Source organism: Melitaea cinxia, chromosome 26 (assembly GCF_905220565.1).
Source record: "Melitaea cinxia chromosome 26, ilMelCinx1.1, whole genome shotgun sequence".
NCBI lineage: Eukaryota > Metazoa > Arthropoda > Insecta > Lepidoptera > Nymphalidae > Melitaea > Melitaea cinxia.
This window is the reverse complement of record NC_059419.1, coordinates 9,376,833-9,397,141: the sequence shown is the minus strand read 5'-3', so window position 1 is coordinate 9,397,141 and position 20,309 is coordinate 9,376,833. Positions and strand designations below refer to the sequence as shown.

At 42.3% G+C, this 20,309-nt stretch overlaps 1 protein-coding gene and 1 long non-coding RNA gene across 2 annotated transcripts in view; both read right to left on the bottom strand.

Moving 5' to 3' along the window:
- LOC123666617 (microtubule-associated serine/threonine-protein kinase 3) overlaps window positions 1-20,309 on the bottom strand; it is a 147,544-nt gene that overhangs the window by 53,583 nt on the left and 73,652 nt on the right. The window contains exon 4 of the mRNA XM_045600710.1: window positions 6,801-6,934. Within this exon, the coding sequence (XP_045456666.1) occupies window positions 6,801-6,934 (134 nt within the window). The remainder of the gene's footprint in view (window positions 1-6,800; window positions 6,935-20,309) is intronic.
- Window positions 1,610-2,791, bottom strand: LOC123666618. The gene is made up of 2 exons (XR_006745294.1): window positions 2,570-2,791; window positions 1,610-2,238 (listed from the first exon to the last, which is right to left on the bottom strand). It is a non-coding gene; the product is annotated as an uncharacterized LOC123666618 (long non-coding RNA).

Genomic DNA, 20,309 nt, shown 5'->3' with positions numbered 1-20,309 from the left:
CATAAAGACCGTTATCAAAGGTCGACGGTCGATAGGAATTTTCGCTGGGGAAATTACACGCAAATCCGTACTGAAGTCGGGCAATCCGTATAGCAGTTTATATTCTAATACTACCTTTAATTCCCTATTTTAATTTCCAAACAGACAAACGACGGTTTGTGTGTAAATAACATCCACATCAAACGTCAGTGTTCTGTGAATTACAACTATGTAATAATAATGTTTTCTATAGAAAGCGTGCCAGTATGTGACCTAGAGGTAAGCTGGACCAAGCGGCTTCTATGATAATTATAAGAGAAATACAATATTATAAATCATCATTACAGCCCTAAACAGTCCACTGCTGGACATAGGCCTCCACAAGTTTACGCAAAAAAATAACGTGAACTCATGTGTTTTGCCCATAGTCACCACGCTGGGCAGGCGGGTTGGTGACCGCAGTACTGGCTTTGTCGCACCGAAGACGCTGCTGCCCGTCTTCGGCCTGTGTATTTGAAAGCCAGCAGTTGGATGGTTATCCCGCCATCGGTCGGCTTCTTAAGTTCCAAGGTGGTTGTGGAACCTTGTTATCCCTTAGTCGCCTCTTACGACACCCACGGGAAGAGAGGGGGTGGCTAAATTCTTTAGTGCCGTAGCCACACAGCAATATTATAAATATATATATATATATTTTTTTTTTTTTTTACACAATACACACACGGTCGTTTGTTCCTAAAGTAAGCAACTTAATGCTTGTGTTATAGGTAACAGCCGACTGGTATATAGCTACTTATTTTTTTTTTCGATAAACATACTTATAAATAATACATATATAAATATATAAATAAATATTTATATTACACCCAGACTCGGGGTGGGAATCGAACCCACAACCCTCAGAGCAGAAAGCAGGGTCACTACAAACTGCGCCAACGGGCTAGTCGAAATATGTCATGATATTTATAAAAAGCATTTTTAATTCATATAAAAAACTGTGTTAATAGTTTATTATGAATAGAAGCTTTATATCTCGCCGAAATAGGTCTTAAACCTAAGCTTGATGATAAGCGGTTACTGTAGCCTAGAGACCTGCAACACTATGACCCTATCCAGGAGCTCTGGCTACCTCACCCACCCACAGAAACACTTCCCTGCTTGAGAATAAAATATATTAAAATACATTGAAAATATCTATTTTTATTAGCTATATTAGTCAAATAAACGCTAAAAATCATCTGAATACACCATGCATTGTTGTATATTAATCTAATATATAAAATTCTCGTGTCACAGTTTTCGTTGCCATACTCCTTCGAAACGGCTTGACCGGTTTTGATGAAAATTTTTGTGCTTATCCGGTATCTATGAGAATCGGCCAACATCTATTTTTCATCCCCCTAAATGTTAGGGGTAGTCCACCCCTAAATTTTATTTTTTTTTAGACAAAATTTTTAATTTCTATTTTTTTATGATAGAACATTAGAAAATACATACAACCCTAAATTTTCAACCCTCTACCATCAACCCCTATTTTTAAATAGCGTTTAGCGGTAAGACAACGTTTGCCGGGTCAGCTAGTATTTTATGTTCAGTTCAGATTTGTGGGTAGGCTTAGAAAGGAAACACCGAAAATTTTCGCTCTTTAATTAATACAATTTTAAACAAGTAAATCAATGGGTTTTGAACAAAATATTATGTAAAATTGATACCTTATCCTACCAGTGTTCAATTGAATCATTTTCACCTTTATACAATTGTTTTGAAATATTCTACTACTTTCTCAAGAACTGAAGCATAATGGATTCAATTAAACAGTCAATGGCTGAGATGTCACAGGTTTTTCACGCTAAAATGGCTCAGTTCCAACAGGATCTTCAGCAAACGACTTCACAAACAGCAAGTCCAAGTACGAAGCTGACCTTAGAATTTAATGCATTTAAGGAATTTATTTTATCTGCGTTAAAGTCTCTACAGTTGCAAGTAGAAGCACTTGCTGATATGTATGACCAGATGGAAGTGAGAAACCGCAAGAAAATCCTCCTCGTTCATGGTGTGTCTGAAGAAGAAAAGGACCCCGTCAAGGCTGTGTCAGATATGGTGACTAACCATTTGAAGTTGTCCAACTTTAACATCACTTCTTCAATTAAACGGTGCCATCGGTTGGGTAAGCTTAACACCACAAGATCCATTCCAAGGCCGATTCTTATTAAGTTTTGTGACTTGGAGTCGAGGAGCATGATATGGAGCGCCAAAACCCACCTAAAACAAACAGGAATCACAGTGTCAGAGTTCCTCACAAAAAGGCGTCACGAGATCTTTATGACGGCACGGAGACGTTTCGGTATATCCAAATGCTGGACGCAGGATGGGTGTATTATCGTCTTGGGACAGGATGGCTCACGATGTCGTGTTATGAGCATGACAGACCTCGATGCCATTCCAATTCCAATTCAAAGCACCGACGTGGCTTCACCAGAGCAGGTTTTGAAAGAAAAGAAGACCACTACGACTACTACATCAAGGACAAGAAAACCAGTAAGGAAGATTTAGTTTTTCTTAGCGTAGTATTTTGATAATATCTTTCACATACCTTAAATTTTACTCATTTCGTCTGTGTTCTTTGTTACTTGTTTATTAGTACTTATTTATTTACCGTCTATTCTTTGTATTAATTTATAAGTTTAACTTTTTCTTTATTTCATATTTGTAAGAGGTAGATTTAAAGTTTTTGAATAGTTAATTTTACTGATAAATTGATAATGTTATTATTGTGCTTAGATAAAGAATAGGTTTCTTTGTCAAGTTATTTTTTAAGTGTATATGTCGTATGACAAGACAGTGTCATTGTCAAGTGCTGTCATTTTTCATTTGTCAATAAGTACTTCAGTTCGCTTCAATGTTGCAACTTTAAAAATTGTTACAAGACACTGGCGGGTAAGGGTATTTTTATTTTGAGTGTTTAATTTAATTACATAATTTACATTTGTTAGTAAGTTAGTATATATATAATTTTATTATTATTTAATTATTAAATAGTTTTAAGTAAATATTATTATATAGTACATTTTATTATAGTATTATATTATTAATTATCATATTTTATTTTATTTTTATTTTTATTTTTTTTTTTTTTTTTATTTAATTATATATAATATTCTTATATATTTGAATTTCTCTGCACATTTACTTGTACTTTAAAAGCACGTAAAATAATATAAATGGCCACTATAGATGTAGATTATTCTGATGAGGAGTTTTGTTCTGTTTCTACCTTAAGCAGCGACGACAGTTATCATAGTGCAGTATCGCCTTCCTTAAATGATGTCATCTCAGAACATCTTTCTGATGATATAAAAAAATTTAACGTCATTCATATAAATGCACAAAGTATTCCGGCACACTATCCAGACTTCCTCGCGTCGTTTACTTCAAATAGCATACATGCTATACTTGTTTCTGAAACCTGGCTGAAACCTTGTTTACCTTCAACTAGCTATTCCTTGCCCGGATTTCAACTAATTCGAAATGATCGCACCAACAGGGGTGGAGGGGGGGTGGCAATTTATTTGAAGTCCAACTTTCCTTTTTCTATAATAAGCTTGTCACCACAGCCCCCGCCAATTGATGCTGCTGAGCACATCTTGATAGAGGTTGAGTTGGCTCACACAAAAATGTTATTAGGTGTATTCTATAGCCCATCACTTAATGTAGACTACTTTACTTCTTTTGAACAGATTATAGTGACTTATACTCCCTCATATTGTCATAATATAATTATGGGCGATTTTAACACATGTATGGTAAAGCGAGATAGAAGATCTGAAAGACTCAGTACCATCCTTGATTCCTGCAATAAGCAGCTGTTGCCACTTAAACCCACACACTATTTTCCCGGTTGTGTGCCTTCACTTTTAGATCTGATCATGGTTTCTGCTCCAGAATTTGTTTTCAAATTTGGACAGTGTCCCGCGGAGGGTTTCTCGTACCATGATTTGATATACCTATCTTATAATTTACGTCCTCCTAAACAAAAGGCAAGAGTATTGATGCAGCGGAATTTTGGTAGAATGAATTCAGATAGTTTACTATTAGACGCACGTGAACTGAACTGGTCCATAATTTATAGCGAAACGGATATCGACAAAAAAATTGAAATATTTAATAGCCTACTAGCTAATTTATATGACAAACATGCCCCAGTAAGACCTGTTAAAATTAAGCATCTTCCTGCACCTTGGATGACCAACGAGTTAAAGTTGTTGATAGCCAAAAAGCACAGGGCTAGGGCAAAGTATAGGAAGTCCAATTCTGATGAGCATCGTGAGAGATACGTAAAAATACGCAATCGCTGTAATACGATGTGTAGGGATGCGCAAAGACGTCATATTCATAAATCGGTTGAGAACGGCAACCCAGCTAAAGTGTGGAAGTTTCTTAAATCACTTGGAGTTGGTAAGCAAACAAGTAATTATTACTCAGATATTTCTTCGGACGAACTAAACCGACATTTTGCTTCACCTGATTCAGACTTTGACGCCAATACAAAGGCTTGCACACTACGATATCTTTCCCAGCTACCAGCTCCTAATCATCCTCCGTTCTTTTTTAGTCAAATTACTGAATGTGATGTTAAGAAAAACATATTATCCATATCGTCTGATGCCGTTGGTTGCGATAACGTTAGTCGTAAGATGCTGGTACCTATCCTTGATGTAATTCTCCCTGTTCTCACGCATATTTTTAACAGTTCTATTGATTCTGGCATTTTTCCCATTACTTGGAAGGATGCTTACGTTATTCCTTTACCCAAAAAATCTAATCCTTCTACTGTTACTGACTTTCGACCAATTTCTATCCTTCCTTTTCTTTCCAAAGTCTTCGAACGCATAGTCCACTTTCAACTTACTTTGTATATGACGAAAAATAATCTTCTTAATCCACTTCAATCAGGGTTTAGAATAGGACACAGCACGACTACTGCTCTTGTCAAAGTCACCGAGGACATCAGATATGGCATGGATAACAAAAAGCTTACTGTTCTGACTTTATTAGACTTCAGTAATGCTTTTAATACGGTAGATCATGACATACTTCTTAGTACCATGTGTTCACTTAACATATCTCCATCAGTGATTGACTGGTTTCGTAGTTATCTACAGAGGCGCCGGCAGAGAGTAAAGATGGCAATTGATCTTTCCTCTTGGTCTAATTTACCTGTCGGTGTGCCTCAAGGTGGCGTCTTATCACCTCTTCTATTTGCCATTTTCATTAACAACATCACGAATAACATTTCTTCTCTCTACCATTTGTATGCAGATGATTTGCAGATCTATGCTCAGTCTGACCTCGAAAACTTGCCTGGGGCTATTACTATAATTAATAAAGATCTTGCTGCTGTAGCTGAATGGAGTCGCTGTTATGGTCTTAAATTAAATCCAGTGAAATCGCAAGTTATAGTATTGGGTAGTCGGGCTTTTATTTCGAGGATTGACTGGGCTTCTTTACCTCCGGTGCTCATCAATAACACTTCCATACCATATAGTAAGTGCGTTAAAAATCTTGGCGTTTACATGGACGAGAATATGAACTGGACAACGCAGATTAAAGAAGTGAGTAGAAAAATGTTTTCAACTTGGCATTCGTTAAGACGCTTACAATACATGCTACCGACTTCTACTAAAATTGCACTCGCGGAATCTCTTTTCCTGTCTTGTCTCGACTATGCCGATGCGTGCTATCCTGACCTTACTGAACAACAACTGACAAAACTTGAGAGGCTCCAAAATTTAGCTATTAGATTCGTATTTTCTTTGCGAAAATACGATCACATATCCGATTTTCGTAAAAAGCTCAAGTGGTTGCCAATCCGCTTTCGCCGGAATACTAGAATGCTGGCGCTGCTTTACTATGTGCTTAAAAGTCCCCGGGCCCCTGAGTATCTAAGAGAAAAGTTTGTAGTGCGTGAATCTGACAAGGCCCTGCGCTCGAATGATACAACTACGCTGTATATACCTATCCATCATACTGCTTTCTACAATTGCTCTTTTACAGTGCAGTCAATAGTTCTGTGGAATGCTTTGCCTAAAACTATTAGGGAGGCTAAAACTCTTACATCATTTAAGAAGCTACTAAAAGATTTTTACCTAAATTGTTAGTGAAAAGTTGGTCTGTGTTAGTAAGTTTACTCGTAGTTATTCGTAAATGTGCTGTCAATATTTATTCAATATTATATTTATGATTAACTATTATCTACTTCATAATTAATGTAATAGGTATGTATTTATTAGTGTATATATTTTACGATAAAGCATAATGTAATGGGTATGTATTTATTTGTGTATTTAACTGTTTATATATTTATAATATATACTATTTACTTATATATTATATTTATAATGTAATGGGTATGTATTTATTTGTGTATTTAATTCTTTATATGTTTATAATATATGCTATCTATCAATATATATATATATATATATATATATATTGTATTATTATTAGAATGTAGAATCTACTTTGTTTTTAATTTTCTGTTTTGCCTTTTGATAACCCTACTCTTTTTATTTTAAAATCTCCTCTACCCCAAGGTTGTCTGGAAGAAATCGCTTACCTAGCGATAAGACCGCCTTTGTGCATAGTATTGTTTTGCAAATTTTATTTTTAAAGATGTATGTTATGTAATATGCACAATAAAGTATATTTCTTCTTCTTCTTTCTTCTAGTATTGTTATATTAGTTCTAAAAAACGCTATAAACAACTTACCTTACTTTCCGCTTACAAAGCTCTTAAAACAGTAACTTGTAAACTGTATACTTACAGCTCTTTCCCGCGCTTCACACTCGAGGATAGTAAAGCGTGGTGCAAGGGGTGGGCGTGGTGTGTGTGCCAGCGAGGCCCATCGGCCGGTGACAGGGGCCCGGTGCCCGGGGAGCTGCAGCGACCGGAGCCCACCTGGAAAATGACATTTATTTACTCCTCGAATAAACAGTATGGGTGAGGGAAACTAGACGTCTCCTGCGATTTCACCCGCATTTATATTAGTAGCTACTATTGGTGCATCTATAAAAAATGTTAAAATAAACGTACTTTATAAAAACAGCGATAAAAATACAATAAAAATGGCGATAAGGCCGTCTGTTGCATCTGATACAAATTGTTTTAAATAGTGTCTATTTTGTATTCATGTGGAAAGACTTTTTAATATACAAATCTACATATATATAAATGAATATTTGTCTGTGGGTCCTTTATAGAATCGTAAACTATGCATTTGATCATGTCAACCTTCAGCAAGTGTTGTGCATGAGCCCACAGGTTTCTGAGTTGGTACGATTCATATACTATTTTGCTTATTATTATAAAAGTATAGTCTTAGACAACAGAGCTGTAATATGTTTAAACTTATAATTTAATATTTTTTATAATTTAAATTAATTATGGTCGAATTTCGAGCACTGGGCGACCGCTAATACAAATTAATAAATAAAAACAGATCCCACTAAAAACAATGTATCAGAACATGGGATGACGCCTAGACAATGAAAAAAATCTACATATTAAAAAAAACAAGAGCCAATATTGTGAAGTACCGTGACCGATGCGCTATCACTTTTATAAATCGTAACGTAATGTTTAGCTATATTACTTGTGTGTAATGTAACTCTCCGTAATGTAAGTATAACCGGTTCGATAGTCTCACAGTTGATTGATTACAAACGAACAAATCTTTCCGTTGTAATACTAATAGCATTAAATGGTATCAGCATTACCTATAAGTTAGTACACGTAACAGCTCTGGACAATAAGCCAGTAAATAAAGTTATATAAACCGACGGACTCCAATAAAATGAGAATCTTGTATCAGAGAAGAGAAGTCAGGAAATAAAACAACACAATCAACGAAACAAGCTTCGGGATCCCAAAAACGTATACAAACATTTGTTAACCAAAGTCAACTTTTAAATGAAAGTATGCCAAAAGCACTAAAAGGGTAGTCAGAGGATAGAAAATCGATGGAATTTGCGATCGTTAGCACCCTTAGCTAGTTACCCTGACTATTTCGCCATTGTATCGCCATTTTTAAAGCGGTTCTCAATTCGACTGTATTTTTATGTATTGCTTTATAACTTTTTACTGGGGGACTGTTTTAGATGATTTTTTTGAATGGAACGCTGGTGCTTGTCACGTCCCAATTAAATTTCAACGAGATCTGACGTGTATACAAAGTATATACACGTCGATGTAAATGTAAATCAGTCTTTTTTTTGTACGACAAACACAATTATTGAGAAGACAAAACATAAAACTTACTTCATACGATTGCCTAATGTAGATACACGTGTACCTTTTAAACTAACGAAACTTTTTCATAAACAAATCATTGTATATTCAAAGAAAGCAAACAAACCAACAGCTCCTAAGTTTACTAACCTTACTGGATATATACCTACATTTTTAAGAATTTAAAAAAAAAAATATAGGTAGCTAAAAACAGTGTGTGTACTTATGTACGCACGTAAGAACTTATACTTCATTGGCTAGCTAACTTCACGTCGCTAACTTCTTCGGTGACTAGTTAACTTCAGGGTATCGGTATTTTGTGATAGTATGCGCGCACATCGTATAAATTTACCCTCATTGTTTTTCCCTAATGAGCTAAAAGAAGTATAACTTGAAATATTATCAAATAATAGTTTAAAAAAAATTACAAACTTCGCAATCAACTAAGTTTACCAATCAAAACTCAAAACACGAAACGTAAACGTTATTTCACGTTTCAAAACAAACACACGATAGCGCTGCCTTGTTTACTGGACGTTAATTTGAAAGACCTTTGCTTTCAAGATTATACCGTGGAATCGTATAGGAGTACAATCACTGGTAACACTTGACACTTTTAAAAAGAAACTTTAATTAACAGATTTTTTTTCAAAGTCAACTTCGCTGTGCACCGAAGACGCTGCTGCCCGTCTTCGGCCTGTGTATTTCAAAGCCAGCAGTTGGACAGTTATCCCGCCATCGGTCGGATTTTTAAGTTCCAAGGTGGTAGTGGAACTGTGTTATCCCTTAGTCGCCTCTTATGACACCCACGGCAAGAAAGGGGGTGGCTATATTCTTTGTTGCAGTAAACAAAAAACAGCTAGTAACCACACAAATATACTACAGAATGTCTTTATAGTTTTGGCCCTGCATTTTAAATCTGTAATATCTTCGAAATTATTTATTTGAATTACATGTTGTAAGAGGCCATATTGATGTATATTAATTGTACTATGTATTTAAGGTACTTAATTGGATAAGGATTAATACTGTATTGCTTAAAATTGCTTCGTAAATAAGCCATTAAAAAAGTAAAGGATAAAAGAATGTTATTGTGGGTTATCCCTAAGAGATAGACATATACCATCGCGGGCTTTTTTGTAGACTTTTTTTGACCGTGTAAAAGATCTAAGCATACATACAGCGGGAAGCGACTTTGTTTTATACTATGTAATGATGTAGGAACAAGATAGGATTTCGTTAAGCATAAACAAGAAAAAAACGTAACAGACATCTAAAACATACAATCACGCTTGAGTGACAAGTGAGTGTGACTAAAAATTTATTTTTGACGTAAACATTAATTTATTGAAAAACACAATTACATTGAAAAATTATTTCTCATTCCTATACAAAGTACGTAGTCATCGATAAACTTAAACACTAAAAGCTTGAAAGTCGAGACATTCCTTATCTCAACCTTCAACCCTGGTGTCGAGCGCTCGTGTCGACGGCTCGGTACTAATGAAACGGGACGCAACAGGTTTCCCTATTAACGACGATAGAGGAAAAAAGAAAACTTAAATAGCTCCGTATGAATTTGCAAGAAAACTAGACTTAAAATACTTAATTGTACTTTTAATATGTAGTATATACAATAAGTAGAAAATTTTGAGTATTAATTTTGATTTATTATTACTAATCTATAACATATTTTATTATAATCAAACAACTTTTTCGGATTTTAAATCAAAATCAAAATCGAAGCAGCTTTATGCGAATAGACCCCATGAGCACTTTCGAATCTTCATTTTACAAATTAGTTATTATTTTTGTAAAAGTAGAGCTACCGCCGATCCGGAATGTAGAATCTTCAGAGAAGAATCGGCAAGAAACTCCGCAGTTACTCTTTTGAAAAATAATATATAAACTGTTGCATAAAATACAGCGTCACTAAGTCCACACATCTTTATCAACTTATGTAATCCTGCACCGAAATTTATCTATTTTTTTTTTAATAAAAACTTTTTTTAAAACTATTATCGCAGTTTTTTATGTTTTTTTAGATGCCCGACGTTTCGGATTTTACAGCAACCATAGTCACGGGAGGACGATCCTCTTAACTTAATAAACCACGATAAAATCCGAAAAAGGTATTTCATTATAAAGAGTGAAATTCGAGTAAACATTAGAAAACATATTTTATATTAAATAGAGATTTAAAAACTATTACACGGATATAGGTTCATCACATCATCAAATTAGCCTTTCGCAGTCCACTACTGGACATGGGCCTCTAAAAGTTCACCGCAAAAAATGGCGTGAAATCATGTGTTTTCAAAACCAGGAGTTACACAGATAACATACACACACGGTCGTCTGTTCCTACGGTAAGCAACTTAATGCTTGTGTTTATCGGTAACAGCCGACTGGTATAGCTACATATTTTTTTCGGTAAATACATATAAGTAATACTAATATAATAAAAAAATAATAAAAATAGATAAATACATATAGCACATCCAGGCTCGAGGCAGAAATCGAACCCTCAACCCCTCGGAAAAGAAAGCAGGGCACTACAAACTGCCAACGGGCAAGACGAATAACGCCTAAGCTTAGATTAAATAAGATAACTTGAGTTGTTATCGCAATAGAACAATAACAGTGTGATAAGGAACGAGACCTGTCAACCGGACCTCTGCCAATAACACTCCGGATGTAGCCAATATATGACAACTACTTCACACGTTTAGATTCAATTGTTTTAAGATGTTATATAATAATCTTTTTCATATTATATAATAATTTTTTTTTTCGATAGGACTCGTAGATTTGCCGGAAATCGTAATAAACCGTTTTGAAACCTTAAAATATCCGCCCTCCACCCTGACCTGCAATTGACAGTAAATTATTTTTTAATTTTTTCGTACATTTGTAATTGGTCTCATCTTTTACTAATTTTTTTTTACTCTTGACCAGTTTCAAAAGATTCGGCACTGAGTCTATTGGGTATGTTTAAAGTTACGATAATTTTCAAATATTGGACAAACATTGGCCAACTAAACAACAACTTCAATTTATCGAAAGTTGAAATCATCATAAAAGTTTCTTGCCCAATACATAACAACAACGGAACCGCGAATCAGCGCAAACCTGTTAGAAAAAGCCTAAGCAAACATGTCACCACTCGCCACTTTCACCCAGCCGACAGGCTTACGCTGAATTTTATAACGACACTAGTTGTCACCTACGGGCTCGTCTTCCTTACTTATTATAAAAAAAATAATAAATAAATAAATAACTATCTTATAACAATGAACAATACAATACATCGCACTAACAACATCGGCTCCTCAATAAAAATTCTGCAAAAATAGAATCTTTAGCCAAGCGCCACAGTGGGTGTGCCAAGTGATTTTCGGAAGTGCTTTTCACATCATACCCTGCGGGCAAACCCGTAACCCCAAGGGGACCGGAGTAACAAGACCTAAGTTTTAAATCATTGATACAAGCAGAAAGGATCGTCGCAATAAATTGAGAGTTAGATCAACAGAGAATTGGTGATAAGACCCTTGCAACGACACCATCCATACCATCTTCAGTGGAAGGACAGCAGAGAAAAAACACATAGAAGGAACGTTACATAATAAATTATTTAAAATTCACACAAGGTAAATAAAACAGTCGAAGCGCACATCAATCTCGCGACCTAGTTTAAGCGCGTGACCGACAAAAAAAATACTTACGTTGCGTCGCGGCTCGGACGTCGCGAGACTGCAAACTGCACCTGACTCTGCTTCTTCAAATAAAGTAAAACTGTATCAAGTAAATACTGTATCAAGACCGCGCGAAGAACACGTGAAAAGACAGCTGCAACGACAAAGCTACGGGACACTTGCGGAATCATCGGCACATCACATCCTTTCGCCACGTGAGTCCAACTGATCAAATCTAGTTTTAAAAGTAATCATCGCTGTATATTGTGAAAGTAGTTATTAGTTGTATAGATATCTTTAGTACATAAGTGCAAGCAAAGATGTCTTCACACATCAACAAAAAGACAACCGAAGCGTCATCGGTGATTTCAAAATCATCGGTCTCGCTTCGTAAAAAAGTACTGAAAAAGCTTGCAAACGTAACCGGAACTAGTACACCTGCCGCACCGCTGCCGTCGACATCAAGCGAAAAACCCAAAAATGTAGCGGAATTCACTGTCGTCCACACCGACACAGCCTCGGAGCCCCCATTGTCAGATCTGGAGGACGGTGAGACGTCCTCGGCGGGCTCTGTAGCCTCCGAAAACAGCAGGAGGACCTCCCTCCTCTACACCACCCCAAAGAGAGGAACAGGAGTAGAAATGGACATGGTCACGGGTGTGGCCAACGACCTCCTACAACGCGGCAAGGAAGCTTTAGAAAGTAGCGGCAATATGAAGCGTGGGGTGAAAATGATCGCCTATGAGAGTCTGCAGGGCCTCTACGAGACGGTTCTGTCGCTCTCGGACTCGCGCAGCCGACACAAGTGCAGCCTCGAGAAGGAGCGCGCCCGTCATGCCCAAGAATTGGTGCGGGTCGAAAGAGCTCATGCTAAAGAGCTCACTGAACTCAAAAAGACGCTCCTCTCAGGGATGCAAAAAACTCAGACAGACTTGGTGGAGACGTTGAGGGAGACTCGAGCCGTCCGCTCTTGGCTGGAGTACGAGACGGTGGAGCCTTTCCGGCGGATCCGCGACATCTGGGAAACGCAAGTCAAATTAGAAGAAAAGCTGAGCGAGCTCCATAGGGTGGTCTCGTCAACCAGGAACGGCAGTGAAGTGACTTCGCAGACGGACAGTAAAGTCCAGGAGTTACTTAAGGCAGTGGAGAATAAAATAGGATCGCTTTCAAGTGGCCTAGAGAAGCTGAAAGACGAACTAACTCATACCAAGACCCTCCTCACTGCGAAAATTGACGACATCCCACTGATCTTGGACGACGAAAGCCGCCCACAGGTAAACAAGGACACGGCATGGAGAACCCATCTGGATGAGATCAAGCAGCACATAAAGTCAATAAATACACAACCATCTAGTACACAGCCAAACCCACAACAAGATCTGGCCCCCCTATTCGAAGTTTTAAATGAAAAGGTCGAGATAATGTCCTCGGAGCTGCGCACCCTGAGGGATTCTAGCAAGACCACCGCATCCCCAAAAAAACCAACACTGGAGACAGAGATGGCGGTTCAGGAGGTCAAGCAGACCCTCAATACTATTAAAGAAGGAGTCACAAAATTAGCTCCTTTGGCGCCGACAACCTACGCCCATGCCGCAGCCCGACTAAAAACAGAGAGTGTGGAACAAAGACCCAACCACACTCTCATCATTTCGTCCCGAAACCCGCAGGAGACAAGCGAGCAAGTGCTTACCAAGGTCAAAGACTCGCTGGACTTAAAGAAGTCTGGGGCGAGGATGGAAAGGGTCCGTAAGGCTCGCGACCAGAAAGTCGTGGTGAGGTGCGCCTCAAAAGAGGACATGGCTAAAATCAGGGGCCAGGTCCAGAAAAATACAGAGCTGACGGTGCGGGAGCCCACAAACCAGGACCCCCTGGTCTGCGTGCGGGGAGTGCTGTCAAATTACACCAACGAGGAGATTGTAGACCTTATCAAGGCCCAAAATAGTCATATCCTCGAAGGAGTAGACAAGGCGGCACTTAAAATGAAGGTGCGGTTTAGGAAGCGCGCCCGAAACCCCCACGAATGTCACCCTGTGATCGAGCTTTCCCCGTCGCTCTGGGGAAGGTTTATAGACAAGGGCAAGATCTATGTAGGATTCAGTAGATGCACGGTCGAGGATCAGTCCCCCCTCGTCCAGTGCATGAGGTGCCTTGGCTTCGGACATACCAGGGCACTTTGCAAACAGGACAAAAACACATGCAACTACTGCGCCGGAGAACACACGGGGGCGACCTGTCCCTCGAAAGCGAAAAGTGACTTGCCCAAGTGTATAAACTGTCTCAGAGCTAAAAGATCCGGTCCTGACCTGGAACACACCGCGTACAGCGCTGAATGCCCAGAGAGAATAAAATGGGACAACATAGCGAGATCACGGGTGCAATATTGCTAAGGGCGACCCGGAGACCAAAGTTGTGGTCCCTAACAGAAAGGCGGACGGTGCAGGATGCGCTTTGCGCTTTATACAAGCAAACCTGCAGCGCTCAAGGTTGGCAACGAGCGAACTGCTTCAGGTGGCCCAGAAAAAGGGGATCTCTTTCGCCCTAGTACAAGAACCGTATACCGGAAGAACGGGCGAAATGAGGCAATACCCTGGCACGAAGATCATCCAGTGCACCCTGGGCCGCCAGAAACCAGTAAAGGCGGCGATTATCGTGTTCGGTGACAACGTGGAAGTCATTCATGACCCCCAAATTGTCACCGAGAACGTGGCCGCCGTCTTCGTAAAGGCCGGCCGACTCGAGCTTGGCATACTGTCCGTCTACTTCGAACCAAGGGACCAAGATATAGAACCATATCTCAAACAGGTGAGAACGGCTACCACGAAGTTTCCCACACACCATCACATAGTGGCCGGTGACGTCAATGCCTGGAGTCACTGGTGGGGCAGCAGCTCAGAAGACCATCGCGGAGCACAACTCCATGGTTTTATCACCGAAATGGACCTCCACATTCATAACAACGGGGAAGTTCCTACATTCGAGACTTACAGAGGAGACAGGCTATACTCGAGTTGCGTAGACCTGACTCTAACCAGTCAATCTCTTCTCGCGAGACTGGAAACCTGGCGAGTGGAACGAAATCTGATCACATCTGATCACAACGCCATTACGTTTAGTCTGCGCACTGAGGGGCCCTTGAAACCATTGGACCCAATCTCGACGCGTAGATACAACACCAAAAAGGCGCGATGGACAGATTTCTCCGCTACCCTAACAACCGGCCTCACGGAAGAAAGCATCACTCTGGAAGCCGTCCGAAATGTCTCGAACAAGGACGATCTCGATGGCATAATCGCAAAATACGTCGCGATTATTCACCGCACATGCGAGAGTACCATCCCGAAGATAAAACCATGGAAAGGCGACCCCCGACCGCCCTGGTGGTCGGTAGAGCTAGATTCCCTGAAAAGGGAACAACTAAGAGCCAAACGTCGCATCAGAAATGCTGCACCCTGCAGAAGGGCTGGCGTCATCGAAGAATACGTACGGGCCAAGGAAAAATATAAACAAGCGGCAGACAAAGCAGCCACTCAGAGCTGGAAAGAGTTCTGCACGGCACAGGACCGCGAAAGCGTGTGGGACGGTATCTACAGAGTCATCAGGAAGACCTCTCGTAGACACGAGGACGCATTGCTAAGGAACGAATCAGGCGAAACACTGTCACCAGAACAGTCGGCAAAACTCCTAGCAAAAACGTTCTACCCTGATGACTCTGTAGAGACCGAAACCGCCCATCACAAACAGATCCGAGAGGCCGTAGAAGGCAGAACTCCCGCGGAGTTAGAAGATCTGTCCGATGACGACCCGCCGTTTACGGCCGCGGAGCTGGAACAGGTTCTTTTGAGCCAAAATCCCAAAAAAGCTCCAGGCCCAGACGGGTTAACGTCGGATATATGCGCGGCGGCAATAAACTGCAACAGGGAGTTATTCCTAGCGTTGGCGAACAAATGCCTATCGCTGTCCCACTTCCCCAAGCTGTGGAAAGTCGCCCACGTACGCATCCTCCGCAAACCAGCCAAAGAGGACTACACCCACCCGAAGTCCTATAGACCTATAGGACTCCTGTCAATCCTAGGAAAGACAGTTGAGAAAATGCTTATAGGTAGACTTCAGTGGAGACTCTTCCCCACGCTGCACCGAAGCCAGTACGGATTCATGCCACAGAGGGGAACGGAAGACGCCCTCTACGATCTCGTCGAGCATATCAGGCAGGAAATTAAGTCCAAGAAGATAGTACTTCTGGTATCGCTTGACATAGAGGGCGCTTTCGACAATGCATGGTGGCCGGCTCTCAAAAAACAGCTAGTGGACAAGCATTGCCCGAGAAACCTATACGCTATGGTCGCCTCATACCTCCAGGACCGAAAGGTCATCGTAAATTACGCCAGAGCGACCAGTGAAAAGGAGACCACGAAGGGTTGTGTCCAAGGATCCATTGGCGGGCCGACCTTCTGGAACCTCATACTGGATTCGCTTCTGAGAGAGATCAGCGCGATGGGGGTATACTGCCAGGCCTTTGCGGACGACGTTGTCCTCGTTTTCTCCAGCCAAAAAACCAGCAACCTACAGACCTCAGCCGAAACCACCTTAGCGGCCGTACAAGAGTGGGGTATACGTAACAAGCTGAGCTTCGCCGCGCACAAAACCAACGCGATGGTGCTCACTAAAAAACTCAAATACGACACCCCCATAATCCATATGTCCGGCACTCGACTGAGGCTTGTAGATGAAATAAAACTGCTGGGGCTCATTTTGGACTCGAAGCTCACTTTCAACGCGCACGTATCCGCCGTGTGTAAAAAAGCGGCGGACATCTATAAACAGCTCGCGCGCGCGGCGAGAGTGAGTTGGGGTCTGAATGGGGAGATCGTACGGATCATATATGTGGCGGTGATAGAGCCCATCGTTCTGTACGCAGCGAGCGTATGGTCCCCTGCAGCAGAGAAACTGTCGATAAGAAAGCAGCTAGACTCACTGCAGAGAGGTTTTGCACAAAAAATGTGCAGGGCGTACAGAACGGTGTCTCTGACATCGGCACTAGTCCTCACTGGCTTGCTCCCGTTAGACCTTCGCGTCCGAGAGGCGGCCATACTATTCAAAACCAAAAAAGGTCACAGCACGGATCTTCTTCCACCGGGAAGAGAGCTAGAGCGCAGGGTGGGACCAATGCAAAATCCCCACCCTTCCCTACTCATGACAACAGAGTACGAGCGCTTAGAGAATCTGAACCCCGAAGTCCTTGAAGAACACAACATCGTCGGGCCTTACATCTTTACCGACGGAAGCAAAATAGAGGGTAAAGTAGGAGCCGCCCTCACATGCTGGGACCAAGGCAGGGAAGTAAGATACTCTACTTTCCGGTTAGAGCCGCACAACACTGTCTTTCAATCGGAGATGTACGCACTCTTCAGAGCCGTGGACATGGCAAAAACCTCAAAGTCATGCTCCATTAACATCTTGAGCGACTCGAGGTCATCTTTAGATCTGCTGAGGAGCCCCTCAGTGACTCACCCTCTGGCCCTGGAAATGAAGAGTCGAATCAGACAGCTCCGGGAGGAGAATAAGACAGTGCGGTTCTTTTGGTTGAGGGCCCATGTTGGAACACCGGGCAATGAGAGAGCGGACGGGTTGGCCAAAAAGGCGGCCTTAACAAAAAAGACGGCACCTGACTACGACAGAGTACCCATCTCGTATGTCAGAAGGCAGATCAGGGAAGAGACTGTCAGGATGTGGCAGGAAAGATATAATTCTTCGGAGACGGGCTCGGTCACGAAAATATTCCTACCGGATGTAAAGACCGCTTGCAGGCTGGTAAGGAAATCGGCACCAACAGCTGTCGACACAAAAATTCTGACCGGCCACGGAGGATTTGCGGCGTATCTCCACAGATTCCACCTCACTGATAGTCCTTCATGTATCTGCGATCCGAATTGTGAGGAGACAGTTCTGCATGTTATACTGGACTGCCCGAGATTCAGTAAGGATAGGCTAGATCTAGAACTCAAACTCCAGATCAAACTTGAGCAGACATCGCTCCATACCATCCTGGAGAGTGAAAAAAACAGAACTGCCTTCCTCACATTCGCGAGAAAGGCCGTCAATATAGCCGTAAAAAGGAACAGCACGACCGCTCCACCACCTGCTGTAATACCCACGCAGAGCGCTAACACCGTCTTCCACGCAACACACACCCAAACACACAACGCACAACTACAAACACAACAAAACTGTGTCCAACAAGCCACTCAGAGAAACAGCTCAACGGCTCCGCGGATTTCTCCTGGCCGCACCCTTCTGGGTCAAATAACAAAGGTCATGGCCTCCTCGCTGCAGAAACTGTTCAGGAATAGAGCCGACCAAAACGCACCTCCGCAACCGACCCACAGCGGGATGACACAATCCTCGCTTAGCGAAGGGAACGGAAGCGAAGTAGTGGGAATTAAAACCAGATGCGTGGCTCTGTTCATGGACAGCGAAGTAGAGAGGATGGGAATAAGTTTCTGTCGTTCCGAAGGACGCGATCGGCTGGCGATTTCGCCGGGGCTCGCTTTACTGTTAAAGGGTAGCACGCAAAAGACAAGTATAAAGCGCACTAAAATCACAGCGCTATCGCAAGAACAGAAGGGCGACTCGACCTACCGTCTGGTGCGTTTGAATAACAAATCCATCGTGCTGTTCGAGTGGGGAGAGACGTCCCCCTTTACGCAGTCTAGTGTGTGGCTACGCCGGTTGAGCGAGACCCCCGGTGGAATCCCCAAAAGAATTAGCGTGGATTCGATGAGGGTCGGATATGATAGAGGTGACGTATCTGATAGGTACGGTTGCCTAATGGCCTCCAAGTACAGTGAGGTCATAGTCTACGAAGACAGGGGGGAGGATCTCGGATATCTAAGACCGAAATCCATAACACCAACACCTCCTGCATCTCCGGCCGACGACGAGTCCACGCTCTGCGGCTCGGAGCGCCTACAACAACGGATCGAGACCCAGAAGGCAGAGCGAATTAAGGCAAAGGCCACACCTGAACCTAAGCCGAGCTCGATGCCATTGGCGACCTTTATCCACGCAACCATCTCCCCAAAACCAGGCAAGCTCCCGCATCACCTCTCTCCCAAAAAGGCTGGACAGGGTGAGCGGCAATCGGCGGCGCTGAGCAGGTTCACCAGAGACAATAGTCCGAGGCACCCGGAGGCGTCACCGGCCGCTCGTACTAAGGCCGACATGGGACATGTAACACCGCCGAGACTTCGACCTGCCTCCACACCGCTACAACATGCGGAGAACGCCCTAATCGAGTTCCTGGCGATAATAAAGGCAAACCGCGAGGTAAGCCTGGCCACCTGCAAAAAGATCATGCAGGCCTACCAGTACGATCACCAAAGATTACTGGAGGTGGAACTCGAGGAAGCCGAAGCGGCCATATACAACAGTGAAACCCGACAAATACTCAAGGGCAAGATGTCGGGTAGGTATATGGCAGCATATAACAGCACAGCAGGCTTCGTGAGCGCAGTCGAGTCGGAGGGGAATGACGAGGAGCCACAAACCTTCGAAACACCTGAAGGGGACCCAGTGGTGGTAGTGGCCAGATGCACGAAAGTAATGCTGGGGGACCGGATGCTACGGATGGCGAAAACCATCTCGGGCGACCGGGACGGCTTACCGACCGTGCCCTGGGAACTACCATCACTGGAGTGGATAAACGGGGTACCGGGATGCGGCAAGACAACTCGCATAGTCGGGGACTTCGATGAGGACACGGAGGTCGTGATTACGACCACAGTCGAGGCGGCCAAAGACTTAAAAGAAAAACTGGCGCACCGCTACGGCAACAAAGCCAAGCAAAAGGTGCGCACTATGGCCTCCGTTCTAGTTAATGGGTTCAACGAGGGTTCAAAAATCAACCGCCTAACGGTGGACGAGGCCCTCATGAATCACTTCGGAGCCATAGTAATGGCCGCCCGACTATCGGGAGCTCAGAAGGTAGTCCTTATCGGAGACATAAACCAGCTGCCGTACATCGACAGGGACAACCTGTTCGAAATGCGGTACTGCAGACCAACCCGGATAACAACCATCTCGTGCGAGTTGTCATGCACGCATCGAAATCCCAAAGATGTAGCCCTTGCCATCAGCGAAGTTTATAAAGACGTATACAGCTCAAGCCCAAAGATCCGATCTTTGCGAGTGGAGAGCCTCACGGGCGCGCGTATTCCTGCAAGAAGAGACCGAACCTTATACCTGGTCTTTACGCAAGAGGAGAAGAGGTTGCTGACTGACCAGGGATACGGATCCGGGGAGGGATCGCGCGTCTTAACCATCCACGAGGCGCAGGGCCAGACCTACGAGGACGT